This window comes from Macrobrachium nipponense, chromosome 12 (genome assembly GCF_015104395.2).
Source record: "Macrobrachium nipponense isolate FS-2020 chromosome 12, ASM1510439v2, whole genome shotgun sequence".
Classification (NCBI taxonomy): Eukaryota; Metazoa; Arthropoda; class Malacostraca; order Decapoda; family Palaemonidae; genus Macrobrachium; species Macrobrachium nipponense.
Genome location: NC_087205.1, coordinates 66837356 through 66860300, shown reverse-complemented (window position 1 = coordinate 66860300; position 22945 = coordinate 66837356). Strand labels below are relative to the sequence as shown.

The 22945-nt window shown below is 37.7% G+C and overlaps 1 protein-coding gene across 2 annotated transcripts in view; it reads right to left on the bottom strand.

Annotated features, from left to right (window-relative positions):
• The window catches only part of LOC135224569 (battenin-like), a 75185-nt gene that overhangs the window by 16181 nt on the left and 36059 nt on the right, over positions 1 to 22945 (bottom strand). For both annotated transcript variants that reach the window (XM_064263685.1, XM_064263684.1), the window contains exons 4-7: positions 20506 to 20634; positions 14951 to 15183; positions 9936 to 10079; positions 657 to 807 (exon numbers count right to left, since the gene is read on the bottom strand). In XM_064263685.1, the coding sequence (XP_064119755.1) occupies positions 657 to 807; positions 9936 to 10079; positions 14951 to 15183; positions 20506 to 20634 (657 nt within the window). The remainder of the gene's footprint in view (positions 1 to 656; positions 808 to 9935; positions 10080 to 14950; positions 15184 to 20505; positions 20635 to 22945) is intronic.

Genomic DNA, 22945 nt, shown 5'->3' with positions numbered 1-22945 from the left:
AACATCCCATGGTATCGAATTTACTTACCTTGGAAGTAATTACGTCCAATGAGAACCATACATTGTTTAACACAAGTTTATGCAAATATTTTGGGAAATGAAAGATAAAGTCACTTTGAGGAAAAAATGCTCTATAAACATGCATTTTAAGGCTTTGCTTGTCAGTTTGGTGAATTTTTAAAATATCGTTAATGCTGCTCTCTGTTAAGTAAGATGGCGTTTGGACGACAGAGTAGTCTGGGATATTGGGGGGAAGGGTTGATGGAGCGCTTTAGGCAACTGGATCGCTAGTTTTTTTTTATTATGATTTTTTTCCTTGCAGGTTATTGAAAAATGTAACAATACAGTCCTTCCAACAAGTAAATCACCGCGAACAGACCTTAAACAATCTAATTTTAATGATTATCTTTACAAATCAAGAAAGTAGTGTAAATGTTGCTTGGCACATTTATTTGCGATGGTTGCGTTCTCTTCCTACCAAATGGGCGGGAGACTTAAAGCTAATGATTTATACATAATGTAAGCCCCTACCCATCCATGTAAACTATATGGAATTCTTTATAAATCTAAAGCATCCAGATTCTTAAAATACTAGAGATTTCTTGCCCACCTTGACCATTTGTACATGCCACAAAATTAAAACAATGATTCCTTACCATAAAGACTAAAATGTTTTCCTTGAATCGGTTCATCTCGCTCTTCTTTTCTTCTAATTCTTGATCTGACTTGGCTGCTTCAAGCTCACCAAGGTCCTCTGTTTCTTTCCCGCTCACATCCTTCTCGTAGTGGCCCAAGAGACACCAAAAACTGTTTGGAAAACCAAAATGTACATTGTTCCGTCTGTCAGTTTCTATCTCTCAGTAATGATAAAGCACTGAATCTTATGTGATATATATTTCGACAAAAGAGTGCATGGATAAAGAAAGAAAAATGGATAGAAGCCAAAGGAAAGCAGACAGATTACCTCGAAATCAGCTAAACATTTACAAAATATCCCCAAGAGGAAGAGTAAACATTTTGAACCAACTGCAAAGGGATCGCTCAAAGTGAACAGGGAAGAGACAATGATGGTGAGGTAAATAATTGCAAGAAACATAATAACTGATAACATTTTGGCAACATCTATGATCCAGTTTTACTGATTCATGGAAAGAAATCTCAAAATGATGAGATTCTGCTTCCCACAACTCAAAGACCCAAAAGGATCTTGGTAAATCACTGCATACCTGAAATGAACGAGTTGGAATTAACAGACATAATCGTCGTAAAACACTTGCTTCTGATTCAAGAGCGTAGCCTTAAATCTTATGCGGTATGAGATTACCAGTTCCACTCCAATATCATTATCGGAAAATGATTGCAGGAGTTCTAGAAGAGATTGAAACCCCTTCCCAATTCGGTTGTTTTTCATGAGCGACTGACGCTGGGACGCGTGGAACTGCATCACGTTCTCCTAGCCTAAGTATTACTGGTTTCGCTGAACTGCTTTGGAGTTCTGGAAAAATGGTTTCTATTCATCATTATTCTTATCTGAATAATTGTCGTTCTTTTCGGTTTATATAAGGAGGTTTTAGTGTTTACTGCATTCACTATTGTTTTTGTTCCTTTTACAGAACTAGTGAAAGAGGACTGGCAGGTTCCTCTTCTCAGAATTATCTAAACTGCTTAGGCGCCATTGTCAATTATTTTCAACAATACATATTTCCAAGATCGAAAGGTGCAGTAACTGAATGAAAATGAATGGATTGTCCCCATTCATTTTTAGATATTCCATTGGACGAATGTTATCGGTTTGTACGGAAATCATGCGACAACTAAGGAAAAGGATATGTGAACCAGAAAATATTATAGTCCTGTGCATGGTATAGGCGTACTTTGGTTTTTCTAAACAGGGCCATTTACCATGTTTTTCCAAGACCAGTTTAACTTTAATAATTGGAAATAGCGTCTGTGAAAAATCCTCGTTGACAGCTTTCCAGTTATGTCCCTCTGCCTTTGAAAACTAAGTTCATCGGAAGATTAAGAAGCATTTAAACCTCTACTCTCTATTGGTACAAACACATAGTTAAGACACTAACCTTAACAGCAAGGGATCCCAGGTTTGATTCTTGGGAGAGATGGAGTGATTTAGGCATATTACACTAAAACCCAAAGTGAATTATATAGATGATTATTAGTTGACTGTTGTAGGTTAGTGCCGAGGTGGAAAAGGCATGGGGCTAGCAATTTCATCCGAAAATAATAACTGATAACCAGAAGGACAATAAATAATGAAGACAGCAGTCTGGCACCAATGCAACTCCTCAAATCATTCTCGCTGGCACCTTGTACTACATTGATACTCATTCAATAAGGGTCCTGCTCTCTGAATGGCTGTCCCTGGAACCAAATACGGTGCAGTGAGTAGCCAGACTATGGCAAAGGAATATGTCAAGTAAACCATCATTTCCCTGCCACAGGGCTTGGAAGCCCTGGAGATCTGCTGACAGAGTTCCTTCCTAGCCAGCCCATTGCATTGTCACAGTCCCACGCACTTATGATTGAATTGCAATGTGGATTCTAAGCCTTTTGGGATAGGATAGCCTGAGATATATTATTATTTCCTTTCAGGCCATGGATTAGATATGTGACACTATATTTCACTGAGGTTATTGTACTTCAAGCACTAGTCAGACAGTGCATTGTAAGAACGTCTTTGTGGTGCAATGCAAAACTGGAATGAAATAGTCAGCTCATGTTATCAAGGCAGCTCATAGTAGGTTTCTATGATAAGTTAAAAAGACAGACTTTTTAAATGTATGATATGTTGCTTTGTGTTGATGTCCTCTGGACATTGTGTTGTATATATATGAAGTAGCCCACAAGAGCAATCACACCAAATGGTGAGAAACTGTTGTAATAGGCAATTCATGGCTGATCCAGGTAATGGTATAAATACCATCCAGCATATTGCAGCAACAAAACACAATGCAGTGGTACTTAACTGGCCCCATCTATGGCAGCTGTGGTGGGAACCACGAGCCTAGCAGGGTATCATGCCCAAGAAAAAATGTCTATTACAATTGCCAGAAAACCAGCACTTGAAGTAGTGGAGGGGCTACAGGAAGCCACTGATGAAACTATCTGCTTTATATGTGGCATTGAGAACAATTATTGCTAGCCAATAGGGTAGTTATCAGAGGGTCCAAAACAATTGCGATATGGAGTATGAATTTATATGTGCAGTTGCAAACATGACCCCGAGTATGTACGATGCAGGAAGCTTTCATGTCATCCTTCAATGGGATGCTTGATAGACTGACTGACATTACCGTAGTTTACCTTTTCTCCAACCCTTTGAGATCTGTTGAGTGATTGTATAATCAAACAGGAAGTCTACTTTGTAAATTTCTAAGGAGCTTCAACATTCTACTACCTGCCCTCAAAATGAATTGGCTTGGTGCAAGAAATGCTTTTGTAACACAAAGCCATTCAAAGGCATGTGGTGACAGAAGCCACTTCATCATTTTTAAGTGCTGACCTCATCACAGACAGGGAGACATGCCGCATCCACACGGTCGAATTGTCTTCAGACTGTCTTTACCATACAAAGTATGCAAACGCTGACCAAAAGTTCGTCCAAATGGCAGAGCTACCGGACAGGTGGGTTACGGGCTTTAGGTAATCGGTCACTAATCAGTCGGCAGCAAGTTGAGGCAGCGTGTGGTTGTGGTAGTGTAGTACGGTACAATAACAATGGTCGGAGTCTTCCGTAAAAAGAAGAACGCTCTACACCATAATAATTGGTGAATGTATAAAGAAGAAACTGAGAACCCTTCATAGAAAAAAAGTGGATTGCAGAGCGGTTGAAACGACGTGACATATTAGGAAGAGGAGTTATGAAATCAGTTTTTTAACCAATACTAATTCACAATAAACCCCAAAAACGATTAGTGTTTAATTTTATAATATCTTTCATTTACAGTTTGTGATAACAATTAAACAAAACAAGTAACCAATTATGAAATTGGTAAATGTTCTTTTCCCTTAATATAGTCAATTTCTACTCTTTTCAGTCTTGTGACGGTAAAGCCAGCTATTGATTTGATTTGAATATAAAATTTAGACTTACGGTAAGCAATTCTGGACCACAGTGGGACGCTGCAAAAACCCTTTAGTAATGCTTACTCTACAGTCGCTACCCCCGACCGGCACAGCTAACTCTGTTATTCCACTAAATTAGTAAAAACTCATTAAACAATACTGCTGGTGGGTGCTAAACTAGTTACAAGGGAGAGATTAATGGGTTAATGATTTTGACCCTTTTTGAGCATGTGGAATATTAAAAACAACTGATATCTGACCTAGTACCTACTCATCAATTATTGTGCACTGTCATTTTATTATCATTCATAGGTAGAACAAATATATTCAGTATAAAACTATTTCATATCAGAGTCGGAATGGTCTTCACCTAAAACCTCCTCAGCAGGGTACCTGCAGGAATGATCAGAGGATTGGTTATCGCTGCTTGGCATATTCGATACAGACAGTCCTGTAGTGTCGCTATCATTTAAAAGAGATAGATAATTAAAACACCACAACTTTGGCGTGTATGTACCATCTGTTCCACTTCCCAACTTCTTTGACATTTTCATTGGCCTCATTTCCCTACGGTACTGGTTTCTGAGTTTGTATAAGTTTTTTGAGGGCTGCATCACATTGGTTTCTAGCCCTACAAGAAACACTTCTTAAGGCCTGTCCACATGACCAGGCCTGATTGGCGGACTCCCCTCTAATGGGCACACTTGACAGGCAAACCGTCAAATTGCCCAACAGGTCTAATAGCAAAATCACCATGGTGGTGCCCGATGGCTTGAGCTTCGACCCTGGCAGACGTACGTTAACCATATACACTTCTTTTACCAAGCCATTCTTTGCACCATATCCTCTTCTTTTTCTTCTTTTTCATCCATCACAAAGCAATTTTCATGCTACACAGTATCTTCCTTGCAGTAGGCACCATGTGTATCGTACCGCACTGAACACACTACTGGCATCGTCGGGCACGCCCACCTCTCCATCGCCTCACCTGTGTGGACAACATTCACGGGTAAGCCCGCCAGAATTTGCCCGTCAACCCCGGAGCACGCCGATCAAGCCCGCTCATGTGGACAGGCCTTTACTTTCCACAAACATCCGTGTTCGTGCAATAATTCAGTTAATTCAATAATTTTATCCCGAGACCAATGCGTGTTTGAGTTGGACATGATGCACAGTAATAAATTTAAGAAAAAATAAAAAACGGTCTTAACTTAGTCAGGATAGAACTGATTTTGTGTCTGGGAGCGTCGTCGTTTCATATTCAAAGTCGGAACAAGGGCATTGTTTGTGCCTTCTTTAAGAGCAAAAACGGACATTTCGTGGTTTTGTCAGCTTAAATTGCCCATTTACAGACAATGTCTTTGTGTCTGCAGACAGAGTTTGACCGTGTGGACACGGCATTACAATGGTTGAGGTTGAGGCAAACCCCACCTCATTCACCTTATGAGGTGATATCTCCATGCACGACACACCTTAACATCAGTGGAAACTGGAGCTCAGAGAACAGTTAAATAACGAATGAAAAGGGGGGGGGGTATCTGAGTAATCACTGCAAGTAACGCCAAATATTGGTGTTCATGAATGGTGTTAATCACCAAGAAATCTGGCCATCCTTGACACTGCTTCAATGATGTGTAATTGGGAAGGCACAGCACAAGTTGAGCCTCATCACATGGTACCCATAGTATCTCAACATTCCTACAGTAGACTGGGAGACACATGCTAGGGCTCTCTTCAGGTGGGATTGGACAAGGGAAGCTGCTGCCCAATCACATTAACAACACTTTAGGAATGCTAATGGGTGCAAACTCTGTCACATGCCCACACAAAACTGCTCCATTGATGCTATTTAGGAGACATACGTGGATATGTACAAGCACCAATGACACCTTCCTATGTGATGCAGTTGTAGATGTGGCATTCTAAAAATATGTACTAAATAGGATGCCAGTCTTCAGCCAGAGGATGAAAGAATTGCCTGATGACTGCCATATCAATCATCTGTGGATATGAAGTTGATATCATAAATGCATGGACACAACACATTTCCTCATTGTTCAATGTTGATGGCACAATGAGAGCAGTTGGAACAAAATCCACATTAGTCAGAGCCATGAATAAGGAAACCATGGTGAACGAGTTTGCCAACTTCTACAGGATCAGCTCAAAACATCTGTGGTTGTAGCTGCTATGTTTGAAATTTTCTGGTGGTCTTGACATTTGAAGCAATTGCAAAGTGATACCTCCACAAAATTTCTGGACCGTATTCCTAGAGTGAGTGCCAGTATCCACTTACGTGACCAGTACAGCCGAAGCAGTTTCAAAGCTTCAGAGAAGCAGCACAAGTATGCCAAGAAATGAAAAGCACAGGTGTTTAAAATCTGTGAGCATTCCATGGTTCCTGATCCACAAATGTTTTTCTTGGTTTCTGCTAACAAAACAGCACTTCTGAGCTTTTTGTGTAAGGCATGAAGCCACAGTGAAGAGCTGAAGTCATCATGTTCAACTAATTTCTATCCAGGTGATGGTTTCATGGAGAAAACAAAGAGTGGGTTTGTGTCAAATGGTATTGTGGATGACATTGCAAAGTTCCAATTTAATCAGTATGAAGTAGATAATAGTTATTTTACATGTAGACCACAGCTTTCAGAAAGAGGGAGTGGTAAAAGTAATCATCAATGCATGCGACACAGATGTCTTTGTTTCATCTGGGTACTATGCTTGCTTCTGCACTTCTCAAAGAACTTCTGAGCACATGGGTGCCACCCACACCACCCAGCTATCTGCCTGATCGTGAGGTTGAATCTGCTCTGCTCTCAGTGCAATATATAACACTTCCTTTCATCCAAGCCTATTTGGGAACAATATCACTAGTTTTCTATTTTCTTCACTGGTAAAAAGACAAACTGGAAGAGGTGCATTTACAAGTGCTTGGTGATGTTCATGAGAATCCTTCAAACATAATGACAACAGACATCTTCCAGAAAATCAGAGATCTGCTGGTGGCTGTGGTCATGGAGAGGGATGATGATTTGAGGGTGTCTGAGCTGAAGAACCTGAGAGTTCACAAGCTTTTTTTTTTTTTTGTTTGCTGGGTGTCTACTGGACAGCTCTGTCCACACATATAGAGAAAATATCCAGTATTGCTTAAACATATCTGGGACCATTCACAGGTTATGGATGATGACAAGCTTGTGCCTGCATCTTCAACACAACCAGCATGGCCAGATCAGATGTTCAAGAATATTACATCTGGTTGTCTGAGCAGTTGCAACAGAAACTTTTTGTAGAGCAGGAAAGGAATCCCTGTTAAAATAATTGCCATTGTTAAGAGTAAAAAAGAAAGAAAGAAAGCGAAAAGTTCAGTCATGTAAAGTCAATACCCATGATCCTCCGTTTCATATGATAACATTACATAAAACCTTCGAGAATTTTGCTGGTTTGAAATGCTGAAGTCTGCTAAGTAGAATGTAAAGTTGTTGTTTGTTTGTTTGTATGGTGTTTTTATGTTGCATGGAACCAGTGGTTATTCAGCAACGGGACCAACGGTTTTACGTGACTTCCGAACCACGTCGACAGAGAACTTCTATTACCAGAAATACACGTCTCTAACCCCTCAGTGGAATGCCCGAGAATCGAACTCGCGGCCACCAAGGTGGCAGGTCAAGATCATACCGATCACGCCACTGAGGCGCTTGTAACGTTGTTGTAAACATGTTAATTAAAATTATGCTAAATTCTGTTCTGTAATAATATTAGTTTGTGTTTTAAGTAGTTCCCTTGGCAGTGATAGCAGTGCCATCATGAAATCTAAATGTATTGTCCATTCATGTTCTTTTGGTTTCATTAAAATAGCAAAAATTGGTGTGAACTGGTGGGTATTAGAGGATTTGCCTATACATTTCGTCTTGAGAAACCCAAAATATTGCAAAAATTAATCACTAACATCAATTTATTGTTGAAGTTAGAAAGGGTATGGGTAATATTTCTCTGTACTGAAAAGAAAACCTATATAAATCACTTACGAACAGAAACAGCATTTTTAAAAATTACGATTGGTTATAATATTTAGTGGAATGGGCTTACCTTTTACAGTGTGCCATGCTTATTTCATGAATAAATTAGGTTCTGCTCCAGAATAGTTATAAATTTCTGACCGGATTATGGGTAACACAGCAAGGCCTAGCAAGTTAACTCTAAACCAGATATTATCTTGTATGATGCTTATCGAATGCGTCAGCAATTGTTTGACATTTATGAGCCATGATGGCTAAACCTAGGGGGGAGGGGTATGTGCACCAGAATGCACCTCTGTGATAATGCAACTATACACTGTTTTTTTTCATCTGTCCATCCGCCTGTGGTGTTTTTGTATGGTAATACTGCGTCCCGGGCTTTAGATAGTTACGCTATTTGTAAGTTTTAGGTAAATAAAAGGATATCTGGGTGTACATTTGTAACTGAAAAGTGTTTTAATAATTTACTGTATGCGAATTATTATAATCGTTGAATGTAAGCTGAATGTAACTACCTAAAGCCCGGGGCGCAGTGTTACCATACAAAAACACCACAGGCGGATGGACAGAGAAAAAAAAACAGAGTATAGTAATGTGGGGATTCTCTTTACCCTTCTCTTCCTCTTTCCTTTTTTTTCACTTCCTCTTTTCTCTGCGTTAAATGTCAATCGAAAAGACTTGGATGATAAAAAAACATTTGAATAAGATCGAAAAAAATATTCATTAAAATTATCTCTCTCAAGAATTATGCTATAAAAATTTTTCTCTTAGAGCAGGTAGGATTAGATTATGTTAGTTTAAGCAAAGCTGAATCAGATTCAGAGATGCATGCCATGAGGTTGATAAGCCGAAGGAGAAATGAACAAATAAAGCCCATAATGAAAACAACCACGTATTTATGTATAACTCATGAATGTTTATTTGTTTGTATGAGTACACACAACTAGCTGGATTTTGCGATCACATCATCTAGAAGTTCTGATAATATGGAAACCATCTTGTGACATTTCCAGCATAAGAGATCCATGAGGTTGATAATGCTAGTTGAGATATCTGGCCAATTCAATTTCTTATGTCCCAAAATACGAAGACTTCGGCTATCATTCAGACATTGGCAAAGAGAGTGTCCTTAACACATCTTTTTACATAGAAATTGATAAAACTTTAGTTCTGAGAATTGCAGGGTTCATGGTGCATTTTCTATAAAGGTTAAAGCCAAGTCAGAGGGATTCAGTGTGTCCGGTTAACAAGTTTCCTTCAAACATAAAAAGCGCCTCAATGGCGTGAGCGGTATGGTGTTGGCGTGCCATCTCAGTGGCGGCGAGTTCGATTCTCGGACATTCCACTGAGGTGTGAGAGATGTGTATTTCTGGTGATAGAAGTTCACTCTCGAAGTGGTTCGGAAGTCACGTAAAGCAGTTGGTCCCGTTGCTGAATAACGAATGGTTCCATGTAACGTTAAAACACCATACAAACAAACAAACAAACAAATTCAAACATAAAAACCCCGTACTGAATGACCAAATATGGGTAAAAAAGAATTCAATCCTACCTAGACTCGTGAGTCCTGAAACCAAATATTCATGACACTGAAAATAACATGTGCTGTAACTCAAGCATCAATTGAAAATTCAGAAACACCTTCTGGGTTCCACATTTTTGAAGTGCTCCGCATAATTTACAGGGGGAGGTTATAAGATATGATTATGATCATAATAATTTGACTCTGTTAATATTTGTGTTGTCATGGAATATGAATTATGGAAGAGTCACAGATAGTTACATAGATAAAATCGAAGAAACTGGAATAACTTGGACAGGCCAAAATTGAAATACCTCACTGCTGTTATTACAGGTATTGCTAGGAATATCAGAAGTGCATGACGTGGATCAAGCCCTCCAGTGGTAAGGCTTGAATACAGCATGGGTCCAAGGAATGTAGCCGCACCTGTTCCAGCAGACCACGTTGAAAGTACCTGCCTGTAGAGGAAACAGTTCTGAATATTTTTAAAATGAGTGATTACACAAACTTGACCATGGCAATAAAAATGATTAGTTGATTATGTTCAAGAGGAACCTATTTGTTCTAAATACCATGGAAGTCCTGTCACTAAGATGCCATCCCATTCAATTAATACATCTAAACTGTAATCCATGTAGTATTTTATTTTACCAATATTAAGAATATTACTCCATTTCTATTGAGGTAAATTCTGTGAATACATTAACTATAAAATGCAAAAGTTTGTCATTAGGTCTCAGAGGATAGGGCAGGCTTAGAGACTGAACAGAATCATGCATATGATCAGCACTCATATGCCCCTTTCCGCTTAAGTGAGACTTTTCAGAACAAGGCATTGGTAATTGATATCTCAGCAGGTACACCTAAGTACCCACCCATCCATGTACCTCCAACCGCCACAAAACACTCCATCCCTAACTCACAAAAACAGCAAGCTCATGTGCAAGGGAGACACTATCGCTGTATAAGCAAACTCGAACTGGGGACCCACTTGGTGGAAGTCTCTGATGATCCCGCTTAGTGACTATGTTTTGTAACGAAGTCTACATAGACGAGAAGGGCTTCATGAACTCTGTCTCTCATATAGCTTTCTTCATATGCGTTTAGGCCAGCAGTCATTCTGGATGGCTAGATCTGTTTCAATTGCCAATATATGATTTTCAGGAGAAATTTTGGGAATTTGTTGAAGGTTTTCATAGACCCCATTATTTATAGTCATAATGTTTGTTAGAGTGGCACTAAAAGCAGACCAGATCTTAGATAGGTAGAATTTCCCAGGGAGATGAAGTCATCAGACTTTAAGGCATATTGCCAAGAACATTACCCATGAATGCTAAAATTTAAGATTCAAGTATATATCCTTGTCATGCAGATAATAGATATCAAATGTACTGGAGACATGAAATTTCCCTATAGATTTCTAAGCCCCACTGATCTGTGCCAATTGTTGTAAGAACTCGTTGGTAAGAAGTCTGAGTAATTCTCTATAAATATCAAAATGATTCTGTCAGTCACTGGACTTGAATGGGCCCTAGAAATATGTTCTGTTTTTCAAACTAGGATAATGGAATCTGGGAGTTTAATGTGGAGCTCATGGAAGACAAGAAAAATGAAGAGTGAGAAACGAAACAGGGTAAACAAAATCTGTGCTTTGTAGGTGGATAAGTTGAAAAGGTGCGGATCAAACCTTTATGCAGGGTGAAATTGGGAAGCCTCAAAGTCACTGGTGTAGGGAGTGACATAATAGATATTGGAAATCTTATGAAATATAAACATGAAAAAGAGCTATAATGGAATATTAGGACCCTGCGGTCTATAGAACTTTTGGGATGAATAATGTTGCTCAGTATATCTAGGAGTCAGAAGCTGGATATCAGGGGAAAACATGAGACCAAGGAAGAAGCAATGAGGGGGTAGAAGGAGCTGGCCAAAGTTGATAACTCAATACTAGGTATAATGATGAACAGTGCATGGCTTGGGGACTGAACTGGAATATGTTTGGAAAGACCTCCCAACAAGGTAAGGTGAGCGTATTAGAATTAACGCAAAGGTGAGACATTTAAAACAACTGCTTTTAGGATCATCAAGATTCTGTTTTGCGTCAAAAGAGCTGCCATGGGACCCAATGGGGCTGAAATATATTTTCAAAGTTATGGAGGAAGGGTACTGTTGTCTAGTTCACCAGTCTGAGTTATTTGGTTAGAGATTTTAGAGCCCTAATCAGCCTATGGCCTGACAGAGGTAGACCTTTCTTCTCACATTTTAGGCAAAGGGTGAAGCCAGATGGAATGGGAAACTTGACACTTTTTTTTTAGCCAAGTACCTAAGAAAACAAGGAAAAGGGACAAAAAAATGGAGGTTGGTGCTCAACTCTGAAAGGAAGTGTTAGGTTACCCTTAAAAGAATAGAAGTTATGTATCAAGGAAAACAGAAATATGACGATTAGGGGATGGAAACAGTTACAGAGTCATAGAATTCAAGGTTTACCAATTTTTAGACTGAACACAGGAAAAGATAGCCGCTGAGATAAGGGGGATTTCTCAGATAGTATTTACACAAAGAAAGAGACAAGTTAATTTGCAAGTTGGGAGGAAGGGGACCAAGAAAAAAAGTGAGTCTGGGAACACTGATGATATGAATTGTCTTTGATTCAACCTTTCTAAGGAAGAAGACAAAGAAGCCCCAGCAAGAGACCAACGCTCCAGATGGGGTCAAGAAAGCTTTAATAGCTGAGATGCATGGAATTCATGGTCAATGAACCATGCATCAAATTTTTAAAAAGAAGTATCAGAAATCTGAACAGTCTCACCTCTCTCAGAAAAGGTAGGAGCAGCCCGGTACCCACAATACAGATAGAATTAAGAGGATCAATTAACATTTCATTAGATTAGCATTTGATCTTGTCTCATGTCGACAACATGCAACCTCTGAAACAGATCAACTCTGCAGTTCCTGATTCTCCGGATGCGGGTTCGAATCCTACTGCTGACACCAGAACTGCTTCATATTCTTGCATTTGATTCTCTGGCTTTGTAGTTACAAGCGCATCCGAATAGTGCAAAGAATTTGAGTAGTTAACAGTTAATGGGGCACTGTGGTTACTACAATCACACATACATACTAGTGGATACTGTGTATATATATATATATATGTATGCATGTATGTATAAATATATATATATATATAAATATATAGATAATATATATATATATATATATATATATATATATATATATACTTATATATATGTATGTATGTTATAAACACACGCTATATAATATTTATATATATATATATAATAAATATATATATATAATATATATATAATATATATATATATAAATATATACATATACGAAATATAAAACTTCGTATAGTGCTAACTTGTTATCTAAAAAAGGATCCTCGGTAATACTCTTAATTAGAAAGACGGAATGTATTTATAGCTTCCGTCCATCCTTCTGGGACTTGATCACTCCGCAGAAGGATAGTCGAAACTATAAGCTCTCTATGTACTTTTACAACTACATTTCATCTTTCTAATCAAGAGTGTTAATGTGGATCCTTCTGTATACACACACACACATATATATATATATATGTATTATATATAAGATATATATTATATATATATATATATATATTATATATATATATACATATATACATATATATATTATATAATATAAAAATATATATATATATAATCTGGCGTTAGGGTTCAGTAAGATGGGATGATTTAAACTCCAGATTCTTTTGCGTACAAAGTACAATCTTCCGAAAACATACATTTTCTTTTCCAGTTTTTTCTATTTCTAACCCCTGTGGTGGCCTCCCCACCCCGTTCTTCGTGACCTCCAACTCCTCCTGCCCTTGCCTACAGTCTTCTTGATCTGTGTAACCGTATGCTTAAACCTCCGATGTTCAGGAGTATTCCCTTTGTGTCAGTCTTTTCGTTCATGTTCTTCAAAGTCTGATAGGTGATCTCGAAAATCATCTTGTCCTCAAACTTGTTTTCAACGCCGCCTTCCATCGTTTGTACGAGAGAGATGAGCTCGTTCTCTACGATCACCCTCGATGTTTTATTCTTCTTATTATATATGAAATCCATATTTTTCCTCTTGATGTTATGGGTGTAATTCCAGTAGCGTTTGGCCAATTCTAAGGCTTGGTTGTCATGGCGAATGTGCTGCTTATGCTGGTTTGCTCTCTCCTTCCACGATTTGCCGTTCTGACCAAAGTATACTTTATCCCAGTTGTCAAAAAATGCTAAATAGACCACGCCCCTCTTCTCCTCCCCTTTTATGGGTATCTTCGAATTATTATCATTTACGTAAAGAGACAGTTATTCTTTCAGGACATCTTCAACAATGACAGATATATTGACAGTGTATTTTTAGAGAAAGGCGCATAACTCCCCCATTAACGGCAAAATGAAACCCCGCAGTTTAAAGACAAGATCATGTACTGTTCTAAATTTTGTTATATATTCAAAGAAAAAATAAGTAACTTAATGATAAATGAATTTTGAGGGTTGGTGGTTCAATTCATTATCGGGAATATTCAAAGACTTTTTAACAGATCAGCCACCCCCCCCTCTTTTTTTTTTTTTTTTTTTTTTTTTTTAATGCGAATACTGTCATTGATTTTGAAATTGCGTTCACTCTGACACTTTTTCCTTAACTGGAGACGTTCTATGTAAAACATTTTAAACAGTTTAAATACAAATAAAGGAGTTTAGCAACATAATTTCAGATTAATTTATATTTCTTGCTATTTTGATCAATTACATTTTGCATATGGTTAGCCTTGAAATGCAGATGGTTTTATTCTAACAGAGGCCTGAAGATGGACTTTCCTACGCCGGAACTTTGTTGCAAATTTGGACGCTGAATGAATTGAGCAAAAAATGACAGGGCGTATCTTATCTTTGCTAGTTTCTCGTCTGACTTCAGATTTCCATAATAATGATAATGTATATAAAGGGGTTCACCTTTAGTCAAGCAAACATGAAATCGAAATCAGTATGTGACATTCACTAGATCTATATAAATACAATCACCAACACGGATCTGTTTCAGTGCAACTAAAGTATATAATTTAACAGACAGAGACAGAGTGGTTAAGTAGAAGTTGGAATAGATTCTTACCGTTCGCGATACCGAGGATGAATAAGTACTGGACCGCTATTTTCACCTACATGTCAGGTTTCATGAAGCCTACTGCACCGACAGTTTGTTTTCCTCTATGAAAAGGTTTTTGAAGTTCTGTTATCAACATTATCAAACATGGTTGATTCGACTGGAAGACATAAAAACTGCGACTTACTTGGGATAATGTGAAGCATGGCCAAGGAAGGCGGAATCTGAGAACCCTCTGGAGGCCGATGCTAGAGCCACCCCTAAAAAGACGTGCCGTGGATGAGCCAGTCCTAATATCAGATAGGACGCCGCGCACAGTACTGTGACCAGAGCCACTCGGATGTTCACCTCCCACAGCAGAATTAGAGGGCTAGCCAGTGTTATGACTGTTGCAGGCAGGGTGTCGGCCACTAGGATTGCCTAATGGAACGATGTTTCTCTTTAGAATTTTGATCAACAGATTTGAATTATATTAGCATTATTACAAAGAGAAGAAGCCGAATATAAGATGTGCATCCCACCATTTTTGTAGAAATTCTTCCATTCGCATTCATGCACCCGGTGGACTAGGAAGTGAAAAATGAAAGCTAATTCAGTACGGTGTTATTTTGATCGATTATGGGGATGTTGATTAATCAGAGATTCGGGAAAACCCCATAATCTCCAGCTTGAATCAATGAGACCAAACGTTGATGCTATTATGCTGCCGTTTGTGGGGGGGGGGGGGGGGGGGGGGGGGGGGGGGGGGGGGGGGGGGGGGGGGCGGGGGGGGGGGGTATTTTTTCCCGAGCTACCAGTCATGGTATCCTTTACACAAGGATGTGAGATTTTGTAACAAATTGGGGTTTACTGCTTTTCGAAAACAAAATTCTTTGTATATTGAAGCTAAGAAATGCAACAAACTCAAGTGTGAAATCGAGTTCAATCTGGATCTCTTGTGTCCTATCCTGTAGGTGTTTGATTTCTACTCTAGTTACTAGGCATATCAATGTTTTATTGCTTTGTTTTCATTTGTTGCACAAATTCCCCTAGAATTAATCCTATTATGGAAACCTGTACACAGCAGACAAATAAGAAATATGTATACAATATCAGTGACAATATTACTGTTGTCTGTCAGAATGAAAACAGCGCCTATTATGGCCATTTACATTTGAGGCTTACCTGTTAATGTGCAGAACTCTTAAAATTGCCTTGAAGTATATTACACGACCTATTCATGCAAGTGAAACGAATTTCGATTCATACATTTATTTTCATGTTATAACTTAAGATTAGACTTAGTTAGTTTCGAGTTTGAGATAGTGCAGAACCAATTAACCTGAGCTTGGTTACTAAGTGTGAACTCACGAATAATGTTCCCAGCGTGACTCACCTCCAACTACTCTTTCCTTTTTTTCCTACTCCATTACTATTAAAGATTTGTTAGGATCAGTGGCGTAACTAAGGCGAGGAGGCGGTCTTCCCCGGGCTACACTGTCGGGGGTGGGGGGAGCACTCTGGCTTATTTTGAGCAAATTCGCCTCTAACAAACCGCGTAGGGTTCCGTTGTATATCTGCTGTATTGTTTTTGTTTTCACTTTATAAAATCAAATAAATAATTGAGATGATAGGTTTGAAATGTGCATTGAATTTTCACCATTTTGGTACTTTTTAACACGGGAATGGGGTAGCATTTCCAGAGTCTGCCCCGGGTGCCACTAACGCTAGTTAAGCTACCGGTTCGAGTTCAGAACGCCGGCCACTTATACATATCAATGCTTTATAACACTTTGCATCACTGTTTAAGTCAATCAGAGATGGTGTAAAACAGGAGGCCCCTCTTAGCAAAGCCGTGTATACTATTTTGTTGTGAGCTAGCAAGATATATCAGATTTAACCCCTCATTTCTGTAGACATCTTCAGTGAACCTGGGCGAAATAATCCTTATGTGTCATTCTGCTTGGCTGCCATTTTTCATTTCTCTTTTATTGTAACAACATGGTGCTTGTGCTTGCAATTTGTGATAGGATCCTCTTGAAATTACCTGCTGCACAGTAGGTGATGGCTGTTCAGGAGACAGTTTACCTTGCATAAGCCTACATCGTGTGCAGCGTCCTACCAAGACCTTCCACATGTCCTTCATTTGGCAAATCGATTAACATAACAACAAATGCATAATCTGATTTCTTGTTGTGCTGATGCGCTCACCATTACCTGCACTGATATAAACACTGCAATGGCAAAGGGGGAACTGGGGCCAACAAAGCTCCACTTCCAGTCCCTCTACAAGGCCGGGGATAGAAACTGAAAGGTCATCATGAAACAGAAATTGTCAGAACTTGTCATCTGCCAGTGCCAAGCAAAATGCAAAATAGTGTACAGCCCTGTATGTTGCTCGTTTGGCACTAGGTTTTGGATGCTGGCCGCGATTCATGTGCAGGATTAAGCACATCTGTGAAAATTGTTTCTAAAACATTAGTCAGTACATCATTTTATATAGGGGATTGGCTTCATAAATGAAGCAGATTTATTTCCTTTATACAACAATTTGTTGTTAAATCACAAAAATATTTGTGTTTACTCCTAGTGCTCTTTGCATGGCAGATCATTGCTGTGCAAATTGGAAAGCGGCTGATTAAAACATCAGCGTCATAAAGCCTGAGAGATTCTTTCCTAAGACAACCGATGCCCATTCTCTTATCATATGACAATTTCGCCTTAAATGGATGTTCATGTACTTACTGATTTACACGTATAAATTCAGTATTGAAATAAATGAGTGACACTCACATAATTATGATAAAATAGATATTTGCAAATATTTTCTCAAGCCTACAATCACATTAGATAGCCCAGTACTCTTATGAATCCAACCTTTTCATGCAGTATATATCATGCTCTCGCAGATGGACTGCAATCAAGAAAAGGTATTTCGCTGGGAATCAAATTAGAATCATTCGATGGATATTCAAGTTCAGACTTCTTGAAAGAAATATAAAACAGCCTCCAGCACTTAATAAGGACGATGCATGAAAGAGGAGGGACTATATTCGGCTTTTTTTCATCTGGCCACCCGCCTGTGGTGTTCGCGCATGGTAACACTGTGTCCCGGACTTTAAAATAGTTACGCTATGTGTAAGTTTTAGGTAAATAAAAGAATATCTGGGAGTACATTTGCAACTGAAGAGTGTTTAAATAATTTACTGTATGCGAATTACACCGTTAATATTCGAAATAGGATATTGTTATTATTGTTGAATGTAAGCAATTTTCCCGCCACTGCGTCTGGCTGTTCCATTCGCCACCCCGAAAAGGCAGCTTACATTCAACAATAATAACAATATCCTATTTCGAATATTAACAGTGTAATTCGCATACAGTAAATTATTTAAACACTTTTCAGTTGCAAATGTACACCCAGATATCCTTTTATTTACCAAAAACTTACACATAGCATAACTATTTAAAGCCCGGGACGTAGTGTTACCATGTGCGAACACCACAGGCGGGTGGACAGATGAAAAAAACCGAGTATATTCATACGCACACGGAACAGAACATCAAAAAAAAATGGATTGGTTTTGAGGCAAGTAAAGTGTGAATGAATGCGGGTTTAAAATATGAGCAGATACTATGCAGATTATAAATATTATGAAAAAAGCTTAAAAAAGAAACATTACTGAGCAGGGAAGGTGAGAACAGAACTTTCTCTGCATGCACACAACACAATATATAGTATATATATTTCATATACACATATGTATATATATGTGTGTTTGTCTGTGTATATACATACATACATATATATATATTATATAATATATATATATATGTATGTATGTATACACACACACACACACACACACACATATATATATATATATATATATATATATATATATATATATATATATATATATATGAAACACTGGGAATGAATTATGAACGATTTCACCTTAAGAATTTCTGAGACATCTTCACGAGGACTGATACGTAAAATGAGAAATTCACAATATGTCAGCAAAAGTGAGATTATGTACAAAGGAACATGAAGCCTGCTAGAAAAAAATATTCCCATCTCACAGAGTTTTGTCGTCAGTTCATCAGATCTTGTTCATCTATGCTGGTGGGCTCACATCTTTGCCTGGGCCCATGATAGACTGCCTTCCTTGACACTGATAAATTTCACCTTTTTTTTAAAGGAATAGATTGAATTTACACACACTTGAACTGATATTCATATTTTTACAAAAGGTTTCTTCCACAAAACTGGATTCTATCATTTCCTTCCACAATGTTATTATATATACCCTTTTGTTGGCATCTATACATTTAATAGCAAGGCAGTTTTACTAAAATTGCAGTGCTCTTCTGTGCATAACTTATACATTTTTATGCGCTTCTACTGTCTTTATATCGTTTGACCAATAAAAAAGTTGTGACAGGAAGGACTTAAAAAGGATTCGATGTAAACATCCTTTAGAATCGCTGGAAGAGATCTTTTTGTGTCTTCAGTAACCCGTGTCTTTAGTAACCTATAGTTGTTTATAGTAACGATGTGCCCCTTAACAATGGTCCCTCTTCCTCTACAAAGAAAATTGCTTTGCACTCATCTCTGTAACAGAGAAAATCAGACTCTTTGTGAAAATTTTTTTATCTTCTTTTGTTTAACCATTTCTTGACTCCTGTGTCAAGTCAGACTAAGTCATATCTATGAACAGAGTTCAAATATCTCTGTATTAGTAGAAATTATGTTTGGCTGGCGGATAAGTGCTGTACCGTCCGCTATGATAACATGAAACAGACCCCGCGTAGACTGGATCCACCAGTCCTTCCCGGAAATGAGTCTCAGAAATATTAACTCTAGAGGGCTGTTAGAAAGGTTTACCAAAAGAATGGACATTCTACAGAAGATCAATAGTGAAGCAGATTCGACTCTGTGGCCGAAGATGAAAGACGAGAAGTTATATAAGCTTCTGGAATTCTCCTTCTGCGTTACACGCAACAGGAAGTGAGAGCTGGTACTTTCGCCTAGAGCACTGCCATAAAAAATATTACATTTTGACCTTGCTCTCAGAAAAATGCAGTTTGGTAATTGCGCAAAGAGTATCATTAACTTTTAACTCTGCTAACAGCTTGAAATCATTTGGCGCATACTTCTAAAATTCTCTGTCAGTAACGTATTGGAGAAGTTAAAAATGCATGGCTTCTCTTGTCTGTACACAGTGTAAGACGATATCATATCTAGATTAACATTATGAGATATCCCATCCAAATGCATATTTTGATGACGAAAAAACTGAAAAGAGCACACCCGTGTGAACTCATTATTTTTTTTTTAAATTTTACTTTAAAAGGAAACAGATGTTTGCAATAGTAATTTCTGAATAATTAGAATACAGGTCAGAGAGGGATTTAAGGGGTTACATCTTCCTATACTATGCGTCTAAAGCTGAAACAGAGAGAGAGAGAGAGAGAGAGAGAGAGAGAGAGAGAGAGAGAGAGAGAGAGAGAGAGAGAGACGGGGGAAAGTTATAAGGTGAAACAAGATAACAGGAAGTCAAAATTTCATTATGAACTCGTTCTCAGTTTCACTTGTAAGAATTTGATATTAAAGGGACTTTTTAAAAAACGCATGTCATGCCCAGCCACTAGATCAGGGATTTACTACAAAAGAAGGTGAGTGTGATCATGAAATACTGCTTTTTTTTTTTTTAATAGAGAGAGAAACGGGAATAAAATGGCAGGGAAATATCTCACGCCAGTGGACTGTTCTTGGCAGGTAAAGGTGTTTTCAGCTTCGGCAGGAGACGACTCATTCGCCCAGACGCTGGTCACCTCTTCCGAGACGTTCCTGACGACGTCCGTCAGTAGTAGACCTTCTCCGGGCTGGAAAAAAAATGAGTTTGTCAAATTGTATTTAGGGAAGGAAAATTGAAATCTTAACACCTGCATGCATCTGAAGTCACAACGTAGAAGAATGCGAAGAGCCACATTGGGATTGCAAAAAGCTAATAAAACTAATAGAAACTAATAGGAATGAAGAATGAAAAAGCCTTATTCCTCACATTAACATGCTTGCTGTGTGAACAGAAAATTTTCACTTGGGAAATATTTTTTCTAATTAGACATAATTTTTTTCTGGTTAAGACAAGTATACTACACGAAATACAAATACACATCAATTTTCAATTTTCTCATTGTGCCTCGCAACTTCTAGCACCGGTCCTGCCGATGACCCAACACCCAAAGACAGAATCAGCAGTCTACTCGTAAAGTGAGCCATGGCCATGATTGATTTGTTGTAAACCAAGGACAATTGAATATTTAGTACTGTTGCATATATATATATATATATATATATATATATATATATATATATATATATATATATATATAGTCTCAGTAATTGGGGCGGCTACTTGGTAAATCTTAGCTTGATGATAAATAACAGTGCCAAGACCAGGAAGAACATTCTTTATTAAACGAGCTTTCGAGGTTTAAAACCTCATCTTCAGGCTGAAAAAATGACAAGGATGAGAAATCACTAAAAAATTACATTAAAATGAATTGTCTTATTAAAAGCTTCAGTAAGAATATAAAATAAAACGAACATCACATACAAACTATATATTAAAAATTACGAAAAAACTAAAACAAAACGCAAAACATACAAAAACAGAAATGGAAATAAAAATAATAAGAAAGGTAAACAACTACACTCAAAAATAAAATGGCTAACGACCCACTTTGTGTACCTACTATGAAACTATATGATAGCTAGTTGAATACCGACGAGTTTTGTTCAATTCCGGTTTCATTTTCTTTTCTTAATAAACAGCGACTCTGAAATTAAAAGGTCCAGTCTATTTGAGCAAAAAGACAGTACTCTAAATCTAGGTGAGTGAAAGGATGGTCCTGTGCTAAACTGTGTTCCCTTATGGTAGAAAAAGGTGGTTTAGAAAGAGGAAACCTAGTTCTAACGGAAAGACCTCTTGTGTTCCAAAATTCTGTGTCTAAGCCAGCGGGAACTGGATCCCACGTATCGCAGACCACACTGCGAACAGGTAAACAAGTAAACGACACTCGAATTAAGTTCCACAGGAAGAGCAGGCTTCTCCCTCAAAAGTGATCCTACAGTAAAAGGGTTAGTAAAAACAAATCTGAAACTAACTTGAGGAAAACTATGCATAAGTATTTCTTGTAACTTTTTTCGTGCCAAGTAGCTACTATGACCAAGGAAAGGCAGATTAATATACTTTACATCTTTACTAGCAGTACTGTACACCTGTCTGGGACAAAATTTCTCATCTAGAAAATTTTTCAGAACTTTGTAAAAGACAAATACGGGATAAGAATTTTCGGAAAAATAATTCTGGAGGAAGACCATGTCTTGATGAAATAAATTAAAATCACAACAGACATTGTAAGCTCTATTTATCATAGTACGTATTGAATTAATTTTAAACAACTTTGGTGAAAAACTAAGATAATTCAATCCCAAGCCCGTAAAAGTACTTTTCCTATAAACGGAAATCTCAAATTTACCTCTATTTCTGTGTACCTGAACATCTAAAAATGACAACATATTATCCTGTTCTGTCTCACAAGTAAAAGAAATATTAGGCTTACACACAGCAGAAAGTTGAGAAATCCAGGTGTGGACGTTAGTAAGAAAATAGATAGTAGTAAAGTAATTTTTAATCTTTCTAACAGAAATTTAACAAAAGAGGAAAAGGATGTTTTTTCTCTTGGTCTTGAGTTTGCTTTGACTCCCTTGAAATTCAATTTCTTTAAGTACTTTTTAAGTTTTGAAAAACTGTGTTCAACTTTAAGAAACTGTGACATTTGTGGTAGTGAAACCTTTGTTTCTATTTTTAACAAAATTTCTGTAATTGCGAATGAAACCTTTCAAAATTTTAATCGTAGCAAGGAGGGTGACAATCAGTTAAATAAAGACAGAATCAATATTTTACGTAATCTTAAGAACGATGATAGTATTGTTATTACAAAGCCAGATAAAGGTAGGGGTGTTGTATTGATGAATAGGTCTGATTATTTAGATAAAATGAATGAAATACTCTCTGACAATACAAAATTTAGGATGTTAAATGTAGATATTGCGAGTCACATTTTGAAATTAGAAGACAAATTAAATAGGATGTTAAGAAGTTTGAGAAATAAGATTGGGGAAGTTACC